The sequence below is a fragment of the Salvelinus alpinus genome, chromosome 2 (assembly GCF_045679555.1).
Source record: "Salvelinus alpinus chromosome 2, SLU_Salpinus.1, whole genome shotgun sequence".
NCBI classification, from domain to species: domain Eukaryota; kingdom Metazoa; phylum Chordata; class Actinopteri; order Salmoniformes; family Salmonidae; genus Salvelinus; species Salvelinus alpinus.
This window is the reverse complement of record NC_092087.1, coordinates 96,643,380-96,660,437: the sequence shown is the minus strand read 5'-3', so window position 1 is coordinate 96,660,437 and position 17,058 is coordinate 96,643,380. Positions and strand designations below refer to the sequence as shown.

General features: G+C 41.9%; 1 protein-coding gene across 1 annotated transcript in view; it reads right to left on the bottom strand.

The window, feature by feature from the left end:
* Positions 1-1,364: 1,364 nt before the first annotated feature.
* Positions 1,365-17,058, bottom strand: part of LOC139568342 (zinc finger protein 436-like) — a 25,930-nt gene continuing 10,236 nt past the window's right edge. The window contains exon 4 of the mRNA XM_071390102.1: positions 1,365-4,694. Within this exon, the coding sequence (XP_071246203.1) occupies positions 3,826-4,694 (869 nt within the window). The 3' untranslated portion in view covers positions 1,365-3,825. The remainder of the gene's footprint in view (positions 4,695-17,058) is intronic.

Here is a 17,058-nt window from a genome sequence, read left to right as displayed (position 1 = left end):
GAAACATACATCTCTTTTCCATGAAATGTGTTTTAATTTTCAAACCAGTTTTCATTGGGAAAGCAGACCTACGCCTTTTATCAAAAGTAATCACTTTTGCATGTGAAAACCCAGAATCCTACTCATTACTCGACTTGCTTAACCTACGTCACTTTTGTTTTGAGCAGACTTCAACCTTTTAAAGATGAGTTTATGGTCTCTTTAATTATTTGTTAGGGTGACCAAAGGCATGACTTCCATTGTCAATTGTCAGTGATTCACACAAAAACAGTCTCGAAAGAAAGAAGACTTACCCGTGAGGTCAATTTGGAAAGATTTTTCAGACAGTAAGAAAATGAAATAGACACAAGCTTACTCTTACAGGAGAGAAGCCTTTCCACTGCTGTTTGTGGGATGAGTTTCTCTTTTACAAACCTTAAATAGACACCAGCTTACTCACAAAGAAGCCTTACCGCTGCTGTCAGTGTTGGAAGAGCTTCAGCCTGTTACATAAACTAAAGACTCACCAGCTAACTCGCACAGGAGACAAGCCTTACCATTGCTCTCTGCATGTTTTTCGTTTCAGTGATGTATGAAACTTAGATATGTTCTGGAGCTTTTTAGCCAATAGTTATGAAAGTAGCTCTAGAGTCAAAAGTGGTCCCCAAAAATGTCATAGTACGTCACATATGTGCACCAAGTAATTTCGCTCTCTTGCTTTGCTGTGTGTGCATCTTGCTAGCTGTCACTCGAATGGCGAGGGACTGAAGCGCATTGGCTGGAACTCGAATTGCAAGGGGGCTGGCCCACGTGGGGGAAAATGTGGAGAAATCGGTTCCTTTCAAACTAGGACAATAATTATGCTCAGAGATTAAGCCTGTATGAACTACACATTGACACATCCAACCCATAGTGGGAGGTTTAATAAATACTTATGTTGTCGCCATAGGTTCCGGAGCATGTCTTTAACGGCTCACCAGAGAACTCACATAGGAGAGAAGCCTTTGCACTGCTCCCAGTGTGGGGAGTGCTTCAGTCATACAGAAGACCTAAAAACATCAGCTAGCTCAGCAGAGAAGCTTAACATCTGCTCTTAGTGTGGGAAGAGGTTTAAATTACTGAAAGAACATCAAAAGACAATACACAGTGCAGTGCCAAATACTGGGACCGTATCCACAATGTATATCAGAGTAGAACATGTGTTGTAGGTGCTGAGAATAGAGACATTTTACTCCTATGGGTAAAAATCAAATCTATGCATGAAGCCTCTTTAGTCATGAGTTCCACCTAGTGGACAGATATTTAGGAGACCTCATGAGCTGTCCTGACCAGTTACGAGTTACCAGCAGGTGTCTTGGTAATAGAAAAAGGCAGCGGGACAGTGGTTAGGAGTTGTTCAAAGAATGTTTTGATATTTCTATACGATCAATCCAGAAGTAATCTAGACCTACATGCAACAGTATTTCTTGCTCTTTTTACAATGATTTTACAAGGCCTATTTCTTTGTTTTGTAAATTTCACACGACATGCCTAAATATTTATAACCACTAGGCAAATTAAACATGTTTTTCTTTCGATGATTGAATCATGTTATTTGTTCCAAGTAATCCCTTTGGAGCACAACATCACATTGTTAAACAAAAAATATGCCTATAAATTGGAGGCAATTGAAGGCATCTAGGGTTTATGTTAAAGGATCAATATGCAGAAATGTATGAGTTGATTTGTACTCTGGGCTCAGTTTGTCAGTGTCCTAACATCATCCTAAAACTTCCTCTGAGCTGGGAGTGTTTAATAGTCTTAACAGGTTTTAACAGGATTCCTAGGACCTTTTCTGAGATGTCTTGTGGATACAGACCCTGATCTCATAATGGTGTTTGCTGCCAAACTGGTCAATTATGTACGTATCTAACAAATTTTCCTCGTCGTGATACCTGAAGTACATTTTTTTTTTTTATATTCTAATATGAAAATGTACTAAAGAGTATGAATTATGACGAGGGTCACATTTGAATTAAATTGTCTTATTCCTCCAGAAAGCCATTCACTTTCTATCGGCATAAATCAATACTTTCTAAACCAAACTTCCATTGTCGCAATTTAACCAGCCAGCCACTCTCCTCTTGGAAACGTTTAATGTATGCATATTGATGTCCATTTCACCAGGGTTGTGGGTTAACTTGTCAGTAACATCATGTGGTACAATAATATTATTACTTGAATCAGTAACAAGGTATCATAACTAATTACACTTTGTATTTGAGTAACAACAACTATAGTTAGCAATGCGTTACTTTCAGAATATACAGTGCATTCAGAAAGTATTCAGACCCTTTTCCTTTATGCAGATTCTGTTACATCACAGCCTTATTCTAAAATGGATTAAATGTCATGTTTTTCCTCACCAATCTACACACAATACCCCATAATGACAAAGCAAAAACAGTGTTTATGCATTTTTGCAAAATCTGAAAAAAATAAACTGAAATACCTTATTCAGACCCTTTGCTATGAGACTCCAAATTGAGCTCAGGTGCATCCTGTTTCCATTTATCATCCTTGAGATGTTTCTACAACTTGATTGGAGTCCACCTGTGGTAAACTCAAATGATTGGACATGATTTGGAAAGGCACACACCTGTCTATATAAAGGTCCCACAGTCGATAGTGCATGTCAGAGCAAAAACCAAACCATGAGGTTGAAGGAATTGTACATAGAGCTCTGAGACAGGATTGTGTCGAGGGACAGATCTGGGGAAGGGTACCAAAAAAATGCCTGCAGCATTGACGGTCCCCAAGAACACAGTGGCCTCCATCATTCTTAAATGGAAGAAGTTTGGAACTACCAAGACTCTTCCTAGAGCTGGACGCCCAGGCCAAACTGAGCAATCGGAGGAGAAGGGCCTTGGTCAGGGAGGTGACCAAGAACCCGATCCAGAGTTCCTCTGTGGAGAACCTTCAAGAAGGACAACTATCTCTGCAGCACTAGACTAATCAGGCCTTTTTGGTAGAGTGACCAGACGGAAGCCACTCCTCAGTAAAAGGCACATGACAGCCCACTTGGAGTTTGCCAAAAGGCACCTAAGGACTCTCAGACCATAAAAAACAAGATTATCTGGTCTGATGAAACCAAGCGTCACGTCTGGAGGAAACCTGGCACCATCCCTACGGTGAAGCATGGTGGTGGCAGCATCAAGCTGTGGTGATGTTTTTCAGCAGCAGGGACTGTGAGACAGGCCTTTTGCTTTGTCATTATGGGGTATTGTGTATAGATTGAGGGGGGGAACAATTTAATCAATTTTAGAATAAGGCTGTAACGTAACAAAATGTGGAAAAAGTCGTGCTTAAATGATCTGAAGAGACTTTGCCTACCAGGAGAGGCCGAAACTGTGGTTTACAGGTAACTAACTACATTAGAAACTTTACTCACCATTGCTCTCACATTATGAAAACCACCAAAAACGTTCAGGACAAAGACACACAACATATATATATACATATATACATACACACAACAACCTGCCAAATCAATTCTATACAATGTTTAGATTAAAACAGTGGAACAGGCCAATGGGCACCCTCTGCTCTATATAGGTTTGACCTTTGACCCGGTAGTGCACCATATAGGGAACAGGGTGTCATTTGGGACACAGTATGGAAAGAGGAGTGTTGAGGGCGGAGCTTCACGGGGGAGCATCCCTTACCCTCGCTCTCTCAGGACTTTTACCATGTCTTTTATTTTTTGTTCTTCATCCGTTTCATTGTAGTTCATGATTATATGCAAATAAAATATACTTCAGTAAGCTCATGAGTGTGTCCCGTGTGTGTTTGGATATGTGTGTTCTCCTAAGTGTTGTTTTTGGGTATGTGTGTTTTCTGGTGTCTTCCGAGGTGCCCGGATAGAATAAACCTCTTGCCGCAGACGGGGCAAGGGAAGGGTCTCTCTCCCGTGTGAATGCGCCGGTGTATCTTTAAATAGTTAGAATGGGCGAAGTTGGCCCCGCAGTCGGCACAGCTGTAAGGCCTTTCCCCCGAGTGAGACCGTTCATGAGCCCTCATGTTCCCCCTCTGCGCGAAACCCTTCCCGCACACGGAGCAGCAGTGTGGTTTCTCTCCGGTATGGGTCAAGTGGTGGACTTTCAGGTCCCCAGAGCTGAAGAAGCTTTTCCCACAGTCAGAGCAGAGGTATGGTCTCTCTCCCGTGTGGCTTAGCCAGTGAGTCTTTAGGCCTCCTGACCGAGCAAAGGTCTTCCCACATTCAGTGCAGCAGTACGGTTTCTCACCTGTGTGTGTGCGTTGGTGCCGTTGCAACTTGGACTGGTTGAAGAAGCCTATCCCGCAGTCGGCGCAGGTGTACGGTCTCTCTTCATTGTGCGTCAGCTCATGGCTCTTCCGGTGCCCCGGCTCGGCGAAGCACTTCCCGCACTTGCAGCAAGAGTACGGTTTCTCTCCGGTGTGTCCTCGCTCGTGCCGAGCCAGCTTTGACGGTTTAGCGAAGATCTTGCCACAGTAAGAACAAGTGTAGTCGGGGGCCAGCTTCTTGATTCTGGTGTGGGTATTCTCATGTCTCTCTAGGTGTGATGGTCTGTCAAATGTCTTCCCACAGTCAGGACATGGATGAAGCTTCTTCGCAGCCTTCTTCTTCTGGTGTTGTGGTTGCCCTGTTGCCACGGTCACTTCTGGAAGATAGTCTGGGTCCGACTTTATCCTGTCTCCTATACAGATTGAATAAAACAGACAAATAGAAAAATACTTCATTTTTATTGAAGACCGTTCAGCAAGAGGAGACAGACAAGCACCTGGGGAGAACACTGAGAAAGGATTGTCGTGGGTGGGGATTAAACCCTGGTCTCCAGTGGGGAGAACAGTGAGAGGAGATTAAACCCTGGTCTCCATTGGGGAGAACAGTGAGAGGAGATTAAACCCTGGTCTCCATTGGGGAGAACAGTGAGAGGGGATTAAACCCTGGTCTCCATTGGGGAGAACAGTGAGAGGGGATTAAACCCTGGTCTCCAGTGGGGAGAACAGTGAGAGGGGATTAAACCCTGGTCTCCATTGGGGAGAACAGTGAAAGGGGATTAAACCCTGGTCTCCATTGGGGAGAACAGTGAGAGGGGATTAAACCCTGGTCTCCATTGGGGAGAACAGTGAGAGGGGATTAAACCCTGGTCTCCATTGGGGAGAACAGTGAGAGGGGATTAAACCCTGGTCTCCATTGGGGAGAACAGTGAGAGGGGTTTAAACCCTGGTCTCCATTGGGGAGAACAGTGAGAGGGGATTAAACCCTGGTCTCCATTGGGGAGAACAGTGAGAGGGGATTAAACCCTGGTCTCCATTGGGGAGAACAGTGAGAGGGGTTTAAACCCTGGTCTCGAGTGGGGAGAACAGTGAAAGGGGATTAAACACTGGTCTCCAGTGGGGAGAACAGTGAAAGGGGATTAAACCCTGGTCTCCAGTGGGGAGAACAGTGAAAGGGGATTAAACCCTGGTCTCGAGTGGGGAGTCATACGTGTGAGGTCCCGGGAGTTTTGACACTCAATCACGGCTATGCACAGATTATTACTTTATTGTTCCTAGAGGGGGGTAATGTTGTACGGTGTACAGAAACTTCTGTACTACATGAAAAAATGGTTCTGTACTATATGAAAAATGGTTTGGTACTAGATTTTTTGGACCTTTCGCTACTTCTGCCATGTGTCTCACGTGTGTACTGATTGAGAGGGTTGAGTCTAGTAATTTCTCTTCTCACGGCCTCAGTAGCTAGCTAGGCTACTTGCGCATGCGATGGGGAAACATCTAACACCGCGCAAGCCACTTTTGAGAAGCGGAGAGAGAGAATGCCAACAGCATGGCTTCTTCTAACAAAAACATCAAACCGTTATCTCCACGCCCACAACTTGTTGACAAAACTGACACCGGACTCAAACTATGGGAATACTTTGTTTACAGAGCAGATGAGGACCAGCCCAACAAAACATCTAAGCAAAAGGTGTTACAAAACAGCGCAGTGCAAGGGAGGTTTAGTTCCAAAATGACCCAGGGTTGAATTGGGCTGGTTCCCACCTATGATCCAAATGAGAGGGTTGGAGCGGAGACCCTTTGGTACCAGGGGACAACTGGCCACCTGGGGTAACTGGCCCCGCCCCCTGTAATTCACATTAAGACCATAAGATGTCACCAAATGATTTTCCCACTGCTCTTGCTCAACAAAAAATGTCCTCTGTCATCACAACTTTGAGATATTTAAACAAAAACGATTTTGTGGTAAGTTGATCTAATTTTTGTACATTTTTTAAGTTGTAGATATATTCCAATGTTAGATCTATAATTGTTTAAAAAATATACAAGTTGGAAAGTCTTGAGACACAAATCAAATCAAATTTTATTGGTCACATACACATGGTTAGCAGATGTTAATGCGAGTGTAGCGAAATGCTTGTGATTCTAGTTCCGACAATGCAGTAATAAACAACGAGTAATCTAACCTAACAATTTCACAACAGCTACCTTATACACACAAGTGTAAAGGGATGAAGAATATGTATATAAAGATATGAATGAGTGATGGTACAGAACGGCATAGGCAAGATGCAGTAGATGGTATCGAGTACAGTATATACATATGAGAAATGTAGGGTATGTAAACATTATATTAAGTGGCATTGTTTAAAGTGGCTAGTGATACATTTTTTACATGTATGGCAGCAGCCACTCAATGTTAGTGGTGGCTGTTTAACAGTCTGATGGCCTTGAGATAGAAGCTGTTTTTCAGTCTCTCGGTCCCTGCTTTGATGCACCTGTACTGACCTCGCCTTCTGGATGATAGCGGGGTGAACAGGCAGTGCCCTCCACTAATATTGGCACCCTTGGTAAATATGAGAAAAAAGGGCTGTGAAAATGTTTTCATTGTTTATCCTCTTGGTCTTTCAATCAAAATAACCTTTTAAAGTAAAATAATTGAAAGAAAAAATACAATTCTTATCAAACAAATATTCTCAAATATGTGTGCCACAATTATTGCCACCATTTCATTCAATACTTTGTGCAACCTCCCTGTGCAAAGATAACAGCTCGGAGTCTTCTCCTATAATGCGTAACAAGGTTTAAGAACACATGGCAAGGGATCTGAGACCATTCCTCCATACAGAATCTCTCCAGATCCTTCAGAGTCGAGGTCCACGCTCGTGGACTCTCCTCTGTAGCTCATCCCACAGGTTTTCTATGGGGTTTAGGTCAGGAGACTGGGATGGCCGTGGCAAAACCTTGATTCTCTTGTCAGTGAACAATTTGTGTTGATTTTGAGTTGTGCTTTGGATCACTGTCCTGCTGGAAAATCCAACCACGGCCCAGTTTAAGCTTCCTAGCAGAGGCAGTTAGGTTTTGATTTAATATCTGCTGGAACATGGAGTCCATGATATTATGTATCCTAACAAGTTGTCCTCGGACTTTGGAAGAAAAACAGCCCACAACATCAAAGAGTCACCACCATACTTCACAGTGGGGATGAGGTACTTTTCTGCATGGATATCTTTCTGTCTACGCCAAACCCACATCTGGTGTTTGTTTCCAAAAAGCTCTATTTTGGTCTCATCTGACCATAGAACTCAGTCCCATTGAAAGTTCCAGTAACTTTGGCAAATTGTAGGTGCTTGAGTTTGTTGTTTGATGACAGCAAAGGCATTTTTATGGCAACTCTCCCAAACAACTTGTGGTTATGTAGGTGGTGTCTGATCGTAGTTTGAGACTTTCTGACCCCAAGACCCAATTAAGGTCTGCAATTCTCCAGCTGGGATCCTTGGACATTTTTGGGCCACTCGAACCATCCTCCTCACTGTGCGTGGGGTCTATATAGAAACACGTCCTCTTCCAGGCCGATTTGTTAACATTTCCAGTTGCTTTAAACTTCTTAATTATTGCCCTGATAGTGGAAATGGGCATTTTCAACCGTTGAGCTATTTCCTTATAGCCATTTCCTGATTTGTTCAGCTTGACAACCTTTTGTCGCACATCATTACTGTATTCTCGGATCTTTCACATAGTGGTGGATGACTATGGGAACTTGGCCTGTGTGTCACCACATATTTATACCCCAGTGAAACAGGAAGTCATGGCTTACCACTTAAGTGTTCCTAATCACTCAGGTTAACTTAAATGTAACATATGAATGGGAATATACTTCAGTTAGATTTTACTCATAAGATTTTCTAGGGGTGCCAATAATTGTGGCACACGTTTCAGGGGCAAAATATTAATTTCACATTTGAATTTGTATTATTTTACTTCAATTAAAGGTTTGATTTTTGTGAATATTTTGAATGAAAGACCAAGAGGATAAACAGCAAATAAATGTTTCTCAAAGCCCTTTTTGCCCAGAGTGCCAATATTAGTGAACAGGGTGTAAATAATCCACTTGTTTAAGAGAGAAAAATGTAGATAATAACAAGAACTGTTGCGTTAAATAGCAAATGTGTCTACTCTGGTATTGGCATGTGCGCTCTAGCCAACAGCTAGATACAGTGCGGGTAAACTGTGTGAGTAGGGTAGTGTACAAGATGAAATTATTATGGATAAGAGCTAGAATATTTGTATTTGTCCAACGGCAGTCAAGTATTCACCAGTATAAGACCCTCTATATTTATTGGAAAGGAGCGTCAAGCTCATCACCGTGCACTTTCACCACCCTGTTCATAACTTACCTAGCCTAATAAATTGCATGGTTTCCCCGAGTCATAGTGAGAGGACCACACACCATATCATCACGTGACTCCAAGTTTACAATCGATATGATGGTTATTATATAAATATTTGCGCATTAAAAGGCGTTTCCCACTACCATTTCTCGCATAATTAACTTTACCGACACAAAAAGATCCCACCATGTCGAACGAACAAATTATCTGTCTGCATAAATAAAAATGTACCAAAACTTCCAGTTTCCATCAGAGCTGTCGTGACTGACTTTCATACCGTATGAATATGACTTTACGCGCATAAAAAATGTGTATGGGAAACGTGGTTAGTGTAGAACATTCTTCATGCAATCACGGGAAAACACGTTTGAAAGCAGTTTTGATGGCCACTGTTAAGAGGAGGATCACTGAGCTTTCTAATGTTACTAGGCTACAATTTCTCAAATCCAAGAAATGAGTAGGCCTAAAATGGACCATTTTTAGAACCAAAGTTTTTAGCAGTGGTATGGTTTATGCATGTTAGCGCTCGCCAATGGAGTTGAATCCATAGATAAGACCGTGGCTAAATGTAACAAGGGTCAGGTGTAACAGGTAGGTCTACATTATATTCACCGTCCTTGGTTGGCTGAGTGCCAGTGGATTTTTTTGGGGGGGACATTCAAGTCATCAATATTGATTTATTTTACCTTGATTTAACAACTAAGCCAGTCAGTTATGAAAAAATTCTTATTTACAATTAAGAACAAATTCTTATTTACAAAGACTGCCTACTAAAAGGCCTCCTGCAGGGACCTAGGCTGGGATTAAAAAAATAATATATATACAAAACACACATCATGACACCACAACACTACATAAAGAGAGACCTAAGACAACAACACAGCATGGCAGCAACACAACATGACAACAACACAACGTGGTAGAAGCACAAAACATGGTACAAACATTATTGGGCACAGACAATACATCACATGTAGCAACAAGACCCCTTGACTTTTTCCACATTTTGTTGTTACAGCCTTATTCTAAAATGTATTAAATAAATAAAAACCTCAGCAATCTACACACAATACCCCATAGTGACAAAGCGAAAACAGAGTTTTATACATTTTTGCAAATTTATTAAAAATAAAAGAGATACATTATTTACATAAGTATTCAGACCCTTTGCTATGAGACTCGAAATTGAGCTCAGGTGCATCCTGTTTCAATTGATCATCCTTGAGATGTTTCTACAACTTGATTGGAGTCCACCTGTGGTAAATTCAATTGATTGGACATGATTTGGAAAGGCACACACCTGTCTATATAATGTCCTACAGTTGACAGTGCATGTCAGAGCAAAAACCAAATCATGAGGTCGACGGAATTGTCCGTAGAGCTCCGAGACTGTGTCGAGGCACAGATCTGGGGAAGGGTACCAAAAAATGTCTGCAGAAATAAAGGTCCCCAAGAACACAGTAGCCTCAATCATTCTTAAATGGAAGAAGTTTGGAACCACCAAGACTCTTCCTAGAGCTGGCCACCTGGCCAAACTGAGCAATCGGGGGAGAGGGGCCACTCTGACAGAGCTCTATAGTTCCTCTGTGGAGATGGGGGAACCTTCCAGAAGGAAAACCATCTCTGCAGCACTCCACCAATCAGGCCTTTACGGTAGAGTGGCCAGACGGAAGCCACTCCTCAGTAAAAGGCACATGACAGCTCGCTTGGAGTTTGCCAAAAGGCACATAAAGACTCTCAGACCATGAGAAACAAGATTCTCTGGTCTGATGAAACCAAGATTGAACTCTTTGGCCTGAATGCCAAGCATCACGTCTGGAGGAAACCTGGCACCATCCCTACGGTGAAGCATGGTGGTGGCAGCATCATGCTATGGGGATGTTTTTCAGTGGCAGAGACTGGGAGACTAGTCAGGATAGAGGTAAAGATGAACGGCGATAAGTACAGAGCTTAATGAAAACCTGCTCCAGAGTGCTCAGGACCTCAGACTGGGGCGAAGTTCCACCTTCCAATAGGACAACAACCCTAAGCACATAGCCAAGACAACAGAGGAGTGGCTTCGAGACAAGTCTCTGAATGTCCTTGAATGGTCCAGCCAGAGCCCGGACTTGAATCCGATCGAACATCTCTGGAGAGACCTGAAAATAGCTGTGCAGCAATGCTCCCCATCCAACCTGAGAGCTTGAGAAGATCTGCAGAGAAGAATGGGAGGAACTGCCCAAATACAGCGTCATACCCAAGAACACTTAACTTCTTATGGCTGGAGGCGCTATTTTCACATTCGGATGAAAAGCGTGCCCAGAGTAAACTGCCTGCTACTCAGGCCCAGAAGCTAAGATATGCATTTTATTTGTAGATTTGGATAGAAAACACTCTGAAGTTTCTAAAACTGTTTGAATGATATCTGTGAGTATAACAGAACTCATATGGCAGGCAAAAACCTGAGAAAGAAATCCAACCAGGAAGTGGGAAATCTGAGGTTTGTAGGTTTTCAAGTCTTTGCCTATCCAAGATACAGTGTACATTTGGTCTGATTGCACTTCCTAAGGCTTCCACTAGATGTCAACAGTCTTTAGAACCTTGTTTCAGGCTTCTACTATGAAGGGGGAGCAAATAAGAGCTGTTTGAACCAGGTGTCTGGCAGAAAGTCATGAGCCAAGTCTCGAGCACGAGCTCTGTTCCTTTTCATTTCTAAAGACAAAGGAATTGTCCGGTTGAAACATTATTGAAGATTTATGATAAAAACATCCTAAATTGATTGATTCTATACATCGTTTGACATGTTTCTACGAACTGTAATAGAACTTTTTAGATTTTTCGTCTGGACTTAATGCTCGCGCGTTGTGCATTTGGATTACTGGACTAAACGCTCGAACGAAAAGGAGGTATTTGGACATACATGATGGACTTTATCGAATAAAACAAACATTTATTGTGGAACTGGGATTCCTGGGAGTGTATTCCGATGAAGATCATCAAAGGTAAGTGAATATTTATAATGTTATTTCTGACTTTTGTTGACTCCACAACATGGCGGGTATCTGTATGGTGGCTGAGCGCTGTACTTAGATTATCGCATGGTGTGCTTTTGCCATAAAGCTTTTTTGAAATCTGACACAGCGGTTGCATTAAGGAGAAGTATATCTTTAATTCTATGCATAACACTTGTATCTTTTATCAACGTTTATGATGAGTATAATGCAGTAATAAACAACGAGTAATCTAACCTAACAATTTCACAACAGCTACCTTATACACACAAGTGTAAAGGGATGAAGAATATGTATATAAAGATATGAATGAGTGATGGTACAGAACGGCATAGGCAAGATGCAGTAGATGGTATCGAGTACAGTATATACATATGAGAAATGTAGGGTATGTAAACATTATATTAAGTGGCATTGTTTAAAGTGGCTAGTGATACATTTTTTACATGTATGGCAGCAGCCACTCAATGTTAGTGGTGGCTGTTTAACAGTCTGATGGCCTTGAGATAGAAGCTGTTTTTCAGTCTCTCGGTCCCTGCTTTGATGCACCTGTACTGACCTCGCCTTCTGGATGATAGCGGGGTGAACAGGCAGTGCCCTCCACTAATATTGGCACCCTTGGTAAATATGAGAAAAACGGGCTGTGAAAATGTTTTCATTGTTTATCCTCTTGGGTCTTTCAATCAAAATAACCTTTTAAAGTAAAATAATTGAAAGAAAAAATAAAATTCTTATCATCAAACAAATATTCTCAAATATGTGTGCCACAATTATTGCCACCATTTCATTCAATACTTTGTGCAACCTCCCTGTGCAAAGATAACAGCTCGGAGTCTTCTCCTATAATGCGTAACAAGGTTTAAGAACGATTGGCAAGGGATCTGAGACCATTCCTCCATACAGAATCTCTCCAGATCCTTCAGAGTCGAGGTCCACGCTCGTGGACTCTCCTCTGTAGCTCATCCCACAGGTTTTCTATGGGGTTTAGGTCAGGAGTCTGGGATGGCCGTGGCAAAACCTTGATTCTCGTCAGTGAACAATTTGTTTTGATTTTGAGTTGTGCTTTGGATCACTGTCCTGCTGGAAAATCCAACCACGGCCCAGTTTAAGCTTCCTAGCAGAGGCAGTTAGGTTTTGATTTAATATCTGCTGGAACATGGAGTCCATGATATCATGTATCCTAACAAGTTGTCCTCAGACTTTGGAAGAAAAACAGCCCACAACATCAAAGAGTCACCACCATACTTCACAGTGGGGATGAGGTACTTTTCTGCATGGCTATCTTTCTGTCTAAGCCAAACCCACATCTGGTGTTTGTTTCCAAAAAGCTCTATTTTGGTCTCATCTGACCATAGAACTCAGTCCCATTGAAAGTTCCAGTAACTTTGGCAAATTGTAGGTGCTTGAGTTTGTTGTTTGATGACAGCAAAGGCATTTTTATGGCAACTCTCCCAAACAACTTGTGGTTATGTAGGTGGTGTCTGATCGTAGTTTGAGACTTTCTGACCCCAAGACCCAATTAAGGTCTGCAATTCTCCAGCTGGGATCCTTGGACATTTTTGGGCCACTCGAACCATCCTCCTCACTGTGCGTGGGGTCTATATAGAAACACGTCCTCTTCCAGGCCGATTTGTTAACATTTCCAGTTGCTTTAAACTTCTTAATTATTGCCCTGATAGTGGAAATGGGCATTTTCAACCGTTGAGCTATTTCCTTATAGCCATTTCCTGATTTGTTCAGCTTGACAACCTTTTGTCGCACATCATTACTGTATTCTCGGATCTTTCACATAGTGGTGGATGACTATGGGAACTTGGCCTGTGTGTCACCACATATTTATACCCCAGTGAAACAGGAAGTCATGGCTTACCACTTAAGTGTTCCTAATCACTCAGGTTAACTTAAATGTAACATATGAATGGGAATATACTTCAGTTAGATTTTACTCATAAGATTTTCTAGGGGTGCCAATAATTGTGGCACACGTTTCAGGGGCAAAATATTAATTTCACATTTGAATTTGTATTATTTTACTTCAATTAAAGGTTTGATTTTTGTGAATATTTTGAATGAAAGACCAAGAGGATAAACAGCAAATAAATGTTTCTCAAAGCCCTTTTTGCCCAGAGTGCCAATATTAGTGAACAGGGTGTAAATAATCCACTTGTTTAAGAGAGAAAAATGTAGATAATAACAAGAACTGTTGCGTTAAATAGCAAATGTGTCTACTCTGGTATTGGCATGTGCGCTCTAGCCAACAGCTAGATACAGTGCGGGTAAACTGTGTGAGTAGGGTAGTGTACAAGATGAAATTATTATGGATAAGAGCTAGAATATTTGTATTTGTCCAACGGCAGTCAAGTATTCACCAGTATAAGACCCTCTATATTTATTGGAAAGGAGCGTCAAGCTCATCACCGTGCACTTTCACCACCCTGTTCATAACTTACCTAGCCTAATAAATTGCATGGTTTCCCCGAGTCATAGTGAGAGGACCACACACCATATCATCACGTGACTCCAAGTTTACAATCGATATGATGGTTATTATATAAATATTTGCGCATTAAAAGGCGTTTCCCACTACCATTTCTCGCATAATTAACTTTACCGACACAAAAAGATCCCACCATGTCGAACGAACAAATTATCTGTCTGCATAAATAAAAATGTACCAAAACTTCCAGTTTCCATCAGAGCTGTCGTGACTGACTTTCATACCGTATGAATATGACTTTACGCGCATAAAAAATGTGTATGGGAAACGTGGTTAGTGTAGAACATTCTTCATGCAATCACGGGAAAACACGTTTGAAAGCAGTTTTGATGGCCACTGTTAAGAGGAGGATCACTGAGCTTTCTAATGTTACTAGGCTACAATTTCTCAAATCCAAGAAATGAGTAGGCCTAAAATGGACCATTTTTAGAACCAAAGTTTTTAGCAGTGGTATGGTTTATGCATGTTAGCGCTCGCCAATGGAGTTGAATCCATAGATAAGACCGTGGCTAAATGTAACAAGGGTCAGGTGTAACAGGTAGGTCTACATTATATTCACCGTCCTTGGTTGGCTGAGTGCCAGTGGATTTTTTTGGGGGGGACATTCAAGTCATCAATATTGATTTATTTTACCTTGATTTAACAACTAAGCCAGTCAGTTATGAAAAAATTCTTATTTACAATTAAGAACAAATTCTTATTTACAAAGACTGCCTACTAAAAGGCCTCCTGCAGGGACCTAGGCTGGGATTAAAAAAATAATATATATACAAAACACACATCATGACACCACAACACTACATAAAGAGAGACCTAAGACAACAACACAGCATGGCAGCAACACAACATGACAACAACACAACGTGGTAGAAGCACAAAACATGGTACAAACATTATTGGGCACAGACAATACATCACATGTAGCAACAAGACCCCTTGACTTTTTCCACATTTTGTTGTTACAGCCTTATTCTAAAATGTATTAAATAAATAAAAACCTCAGCAATCTACACACAATACCCCATAGTGACAAAGCGAAAACAGAGTTTTATACATTTTTGCAAATTTATTAAAAATAAAAGAGATACATTATTTACATAAGTATTCAGACCCTTTGCTATGAGACTCGAAATTGAGCTCAGGTGCATCCTGTTTCAATTGATCATCCTTGAGATGTTTCTACAACTTGATTGGAGTCCACCTGTGGTAAATTCAATTGATTGGACATGATTTGGAAAGGCACACACCTGTCTATATAATGTCCTACAGTTGACAGTGCATGTCAGAGCAAAAACCAAATCATGAGGTCGACGGAATTGTCCGTAGAGCTCCGAGACTGTGTCGAGGCACAGATCTGGGGAAGGGTACCAAAAAATGTCTGCAGAAATAAAGGTCCCCAAGAACACAGTAGCCTCAATCATTCTTAAATGGAAGAAGTTTGGAACCACCAAGACTCTTCCTAGAGCTGGCCACCTGGCCAAACTGAGCAATCGGGGGAGAGGGGCCACTCTGACAGAGCTCTATAGTTCCTCTGTGGAGATGGGGGAACCTTCCAGAAGGAAAACCATCTCTGCAGCACTCCACCAATCAGGCCTTTACGGTAGAGTGGCCAGACGGAAGCCACTCCTCAGTAAAAGGCACATGACAGCTCGCTTGGAGTTTGCCAAAAGGCACATAAAGACTCTCAGACCATGAGAAACAAGATTCTCTGGTCTGATGAAACCAAGATTGAACTCTTTGGCCTGAATGCCAAGCATCACGTCTGGAGGAAACCTGGCACCATCCCTACGGTGAAGCATGGTGGTGGCAGCATCATGCTATGGGGATGTTTTTCAGTGGCAGAGACTGGGAGACTAGTCAGGATAGAGGTAAAGATGAACGGCGATAAGTACAGAGCTTAATGAAAACCTGCTCCAGAGTGCTCAGGACCTCAGACTGGGGCGAAGTTCCACCTTCCAATAGGACAACAACCCTAAGCACATAGCCAAGACAACAGAGGAGTGGCTTCGAGACAAGTCTCTGAATGTCCTTGAATGGTCCAGCCAGAGCCCGGACTTGAATCCGATCGAACATCTCTGGAGAGACCTGAAAATAGCTGTGCAGCAATGCTCCCCATCCAACCTGAGAGCTTGAGAAGATCTGCAGAGAAGAATGGGAGGAACTGCCCAAATACAGCGTCATACCCAAGAACACTTAACTTCTTATGGCTGGAGGCGCTATTTTCACATTCGGATGAAAAGCGTGCCCAGAGTAAACTGCCTGCTACTCAGGCCCAGAAGCTAAGATATGCATTTTATTTGTAGATTTGGATAGAAAACACTCTGAAGTTTCTAAAACTGTTTGAATGATATCTGTGAGTATAACAGAACTCATATGGCAGGCAAAAACCTGAGAAAGAAATCCAACCAGGAAGTGGGAAATCTGAGGTTTGTAGGTTTTCAAGTCTTTGCCTATCCAAGATACAGTGTACATTTGGTCTGATTGCACTTCCTAAGGCTTCCACTAGATGTCAACAGTCTTTAGAACCTTGTTTCAGGCTTCTACTATGAAGGGGGAGCAAATAAGAGCTGTTTGAACCAGGTGTCTGGCAGAAAGTCATGAGCCAAGTCTCGAGCACGAGCTCTGTTCCTTTTCATTTCTAAAGACAAAGGAATTGTCCGGTTGAAACATTATTGAAGATTTATGATAAAAACATCCTAAATTGATTGATTCTATACATCGTTTGACATGTTTCTACGAACTGTAATAGAACTTTTTAGATTTTTCGTCTGGACTTAATGCTCGCGCGTTGTGCATTTGGATTACTGGACTAAACGCTCGAACGAAAAGGAGGTATTTGGACATACATGATGGACTTTATCGAATAAAACAAACATTTATTGTGGAACTGGGATTCCTGGGA